Raw genomic sequence first — 4,444 nt, forward strand, 5'->3', positions numbered from 1 at the left:
CAATTTTTTTTCCTTTCTGTTTTTGCTTTTATTATAATGAATACAAGTTAGTTGTTGACTTAGTAGTATCTTTGATCAATCTGGATAAACACAAAAAAATTCCCTTAAATCAATCTGGATAAACACAAAAAAGTTCCCATATGTGTCAAAAATACAATTTCCTTTGTTTAAACCAAGAGATTTAATCTCCTTACTATACGGATAAAATTGCAAGACTCTATCCTATCTGCTTTCAACTGTTTTTTACCATTCAAAGTATTCTCCCGAAACAGCTAAAATGGGAAAATCAAGATTTGAAAAAACATAATTACATTTATTAAGAGAATCCATCTAAGATTCTGCCTATTAATTAAAAGGCTTTTGGTGGAGATTAGAAAAGACAACTGCAATTATTAAGATAATCCATTTAAAATTCTATCAATTAATTAAGAGACTTTTTTGCATTAGCCTTTGCCTCCTCCCCTATATATAGTGCAGCATGCAAGACATGGAGTACTACAAAAATCTGTCCTTTCCTTATAAACATATCCTAAATACCAATAGCTTATTTTTTGATTGATCAAAGGTTTTAGAAAAAAAAGAAAAGAAAAGAAAAGAAGATGTGTGGCACAGAGGCTTGTCTTATCAAGTGTTCTCCAGTCCCTTGTGTGACTCCTGAAACAAGAGAAAATGGCACTCTCATCAAGTGGGATACTCTTATCAATCTTGATCAGTAAGTGTTCTTTCCCCAATTTATTGTTGTTAGAATGTCCCACCCGATTCTCCTCGCTCTAAATATATAACTTAAACATAGGGTGTCAGAATGAGGGCATTTCCACAAATGACCTTGTTTCAGGCCATTTTTCTGCAAAAGAAAAAAAGATATCCAACTACTACTTCTTAAGAAAAAATTTAGCCCTATGGACTAACAAGGAAAAGAATTTAAAGAGTGGCACCATAATTTAAGGTGCAAGTAATCCGTTATAATATCCTAGTAGAGGAAATGAACCGTCGTGGCCTTATATCGTCTTATTGGTAAACTAGCTTTTGGGATTGAGTTGTGCCAAAATTTCATTTTTTTACAAATGTGAATCCCCAGAAATACTGAAATCCTCAAATTGTCACCTTCTTTGTTGGAATATACTAATTTGGAATTTCATTTCTTGTGTATAGTGGTGATCCAGTAATGTATGAATCATACTGGCGAAAGATGGGAAACAGGTGTGACATTACATTCAGTGGTTATCAGTCATTGAGTTATTTTGCTAACGCCAAGAACTTGTGCTGGTTCCTTGAGCCAAAACTAGAAGAAGAGATCAAGAGGCTGCACAATGTGGTTGGAAATGCAATTGTGGATGATCATTATATCGTCGTTGGGACAGGATCAAGCCAGCTTATACAGGCTGCACTCTATGCTCTTTCTCCTACAGATGAACCTGAACCAATCAGTGTAGTTTCAGCTGCACCTTTCTATTCGGTACGGTTATTTTGTGATTTACAAGTACCCTTACTGCACACTTTTATTATATCTATTTTTATTATTGGCTGGTGGGATTATTTTCAATGTCATGTCCATCTTCTGTTCGGCCAATTTGACAGTTATTTTCATGTAGCCATATACAATACGGTGATGAAGGGTGGTCAGTTGAACGCCCTTCATCCGGTGTGTATATATATAAAAAGGTATACTGCGTATATAGATCATATATATTACCTTTTACAAATTTATATTAAGTGTTGAATACCCTTTAGTGATATTCCTGGCTTATTATTCAATGTTTTGCCTCTCGATAACCCAAAATTTTCAGCCATATATTGATTTGGGTTCTCATCAAGGCTAATGATCCATTTTGACGTTGGATATTATTTTTAACATGTCTAGTGTAGAATCTTTAATTAACCAATTAAAAGTCAACGAAACAAGAAATTTAATAATAATGCTTCATATATGTACCCCTAACAAACCATGTCTGTCGCTGAGACGCTTATAATGTAGGTCTAAGAAACATAGGAACATGGTCATGCAAAGATTTGCAAACATGTTTACTATATTAGTACTTGTTGTTTAATAATTAACCACATGGTTTTAGGTATAAGTCAGATCCATTATAACATGATACTCCATTCGTTATCATAATAATTCTTAAACACGTGATTAATCTTTTTAAAAGTGAGGTTTATTGATAACTAACAATTTTGTTGTTGGTATTGACCTGCAGTCATATCCAGAAGTGACTGATTTTGTGCGTTCAGGGCTGTACAAATGGGCAGGAGATGCAAGAAATTTTGAGAAAGATGGACCATATATTGAGTTCATTACATCTCCAAATAACCCAGATGGGGTTACTCGAGAGCCTGTAGTTAATGGAATTCAAGGGATATTAATTCATGATTTAGCTTATTACTGGCCACAGTACACTGCTATTACCTCTCCTGCCAAATATGATGTTATGCTCTTTACAGTTTCCAAATGCACTGGCCATGCTGGATCCAGAATTGGGTATGTTTTTAAAATTTGCAATTTAGGTGATAATGACAAAATTAAAGAGTATTACAAAATTTTCACACGTTTGGTAAAGTACTAAAAGCCGAAAGTATTTAAAGTACTTTTACTTTTTTGTTACTGTTTTATCCCTAATATCATTTGAAAATTTTGAAATACCCATTCCAAACAAAATCACGGTTCGTTGTTCTTATAAAGATATTTTCTAATTTATATATCAGACATAAATAACTTTAAGGATGTTTTTGTCATTTTAACAAAAAAAAAAGTACTTATCAACTATTTTTTTGGGAACACGTCAACTACTAATGATCAGTTTCAATACTTCCTTTCAAATTCATAACTACTTACATATAATAATCAATTTTCGAGCATAGAAGAATGCTTTTCAACAATCATCAATGTTTATCAGCTACTTTGGATCCGTTATCGGCTCTAAAACACTTGGATTGGAGTTGGATATAAATTTTTAGATTATACAAATTTCAATTTCTCACTAACATGTTCCCATTTTATTTGATTTGCAGTTGGGCTCTTGTTAGGGACAAAGAGGTGGCTAGGAAGATGACAAAATTCATGGAAATTAGCACAATAGGGGTATCAAAGGAAGCTCAATTGAGAGCTGCAAAGATTCTTGGACTGATTTCTGATAGCTGTTTAGATCCCACATTGGAAAACTTCTTTGAGTATAGTCAATCTCACATGACTAAAAGATGGCAGAGGTTAAGAGAAGTTGTTAAGAGCAGTGACCTTTTCACTCTCCAGAAATATCCACTTCAGTATTGCCACTTCACAAGAGACTTCTATGAATCACACCCTGGTAATGTGAAAAAAGATTTAAGTTATAAATATTGACGGTACTATAAAGAATTTTTACATTATCACTACAATTTAATCAGTTATAATATGTTCGAAGTTACCATATCATGCTTGATTTGGAAGGTTACATGTTATTGCAGGCCAACTTAACTTATAATGTAAAAGATTATCACGATTACTACTGTACATAACATAAACTCATGTAAAAAATAAATAAAAATATATTTTGGATTGCAGGCATTAAAATGGCTATTTTAGATTTCGATTCTTGTCTTTTTTGAAACAGCTTTTGCATGGCTAATGTGCAAAGGAAGTGAAGATGACCTTGAGAAGCTTCTTAAAGGATACAAGATTCAAACAAGGAGTGGAAGAAAATTTGGGAGTGATCCAAAATGTGTTAGGATAAGTATGCTGAGTAGGGATGAAGACTTCAACATTTTTTTGCAGAGGCTTATGTCTATTCAAGGAGTTACAAATGGAAATTAAGAATTGGAGTAATGAATATTTAGCTGATTTTATATATCAGTCTTTAGCAAATTATATTCTAACTACCAGTTCGTGATAGTTAGACTTTATATTGTATTTCTTTTTTACAGCAATGAAACTTGGATATTATTAAAGAGTAGAAGTCTTTCCTGAATGTTTATATTAAAGGGATCATTGCAAAAATGATCGGCCAGATTTACTATTTGCTTTCTTAATCGATATACATGAATTATATATTGATTATACACATGAATTATACATATATTATACATTGATTACAATCGGTTATTTTTTATTTAAGAGGTTGAATAAGCGACTATTTAGATTCATTCTTGTATTTAAAAAAATTGGTGATTAATGCCTAAAGATTTGTCAAATGAGAAAAAATAAAGAAAAATTTAAACAGTGTGTGTGAACAAGATTCCCAAACAATCATATCCATCTACTGTATTCTTTTGATCATTGAATCACATGGTATCAGTCATCATGACTTGTAGTGAATGTTTAAACGAATTAACTTTCTTAATGTGATCTAATGTAATGATTAACAAGACTATGCATAGGTAATTAATTATAAACCTACCTGTCCTAAAAAGAAAACCTAAAGTATCTTTTCCCACTTGGCGATAATATAATGTAGATGGAGACAGCAATTGA

General features: G+C 32.3%; 1 protein-coding gene across 1 annotated transcript; it reads left to right on the forward strand.

Moving 5' to 3' along the window:
* The first annotated feature begins 482 nt into the window (after positions 1-482).
* LOC107825960 (L-tryptophan--pyruvate aminotransferase 1) lies at positions 483-3,987 on the forward strand. The gene is made up of 5 exons (XM_016652894.2): positions 483-712; positions 1,153-1,456; positions 2,199-2,479; positions 3,010-3,302; positions 3,588-3,987. The coding sequence occupies exons 1-5, from the start codon at positions 600-602 to the stop codon at positions 3,785-3,787; spliced, it is 1,191 nt and encodes a 396-aa protein (XP_016508380.1). The 5' UTR covers positions 483-599; the 3' UTR covers positions 3,788-3,987.
* Positions 3,988-4,444: the final 457 nt, after the last annotated feature.

The sequence above is a fragment of the Nicotiana tabacum genome, chromosome 24 (genome assembly GCF_000715075.1).
Source record: "Nicotiana tabacum cultivar K326 chromosome 24, ASM71507v2, whole genome shotgun sequence".
NCBI lineage: Eukaryota > Viridiplantae > Streptophyta > Magnoliopsida > Solanales > Solanaceae > Nicotiana > Nicotiana tabacum.

Bases quoted from the DNA above. Each gene is read 5' to 3' on its own strand.
- LOC107825960 (XM_016652894.2), top strand. From the start codon at position 600: ATGTGTGGCACAGAGGCTTGTCTTATCAAGTGTTCTCCAGTCCCTTGT. The intron at 713-1,152 runs GTAAGTGTTCTT...TCTTGTGTATAG, and splicing joins ACTCTTATCAATCTTGATCA to TGGTGATCCAGTAATGTATG. The intron at 2,480-3,009 runs GTATGTTTTTAA...TTTGATTTGCAG, and splicing joins CATGCTGGATCCAGAATTGG to TTGGGCTCTTGTTAGGGACA.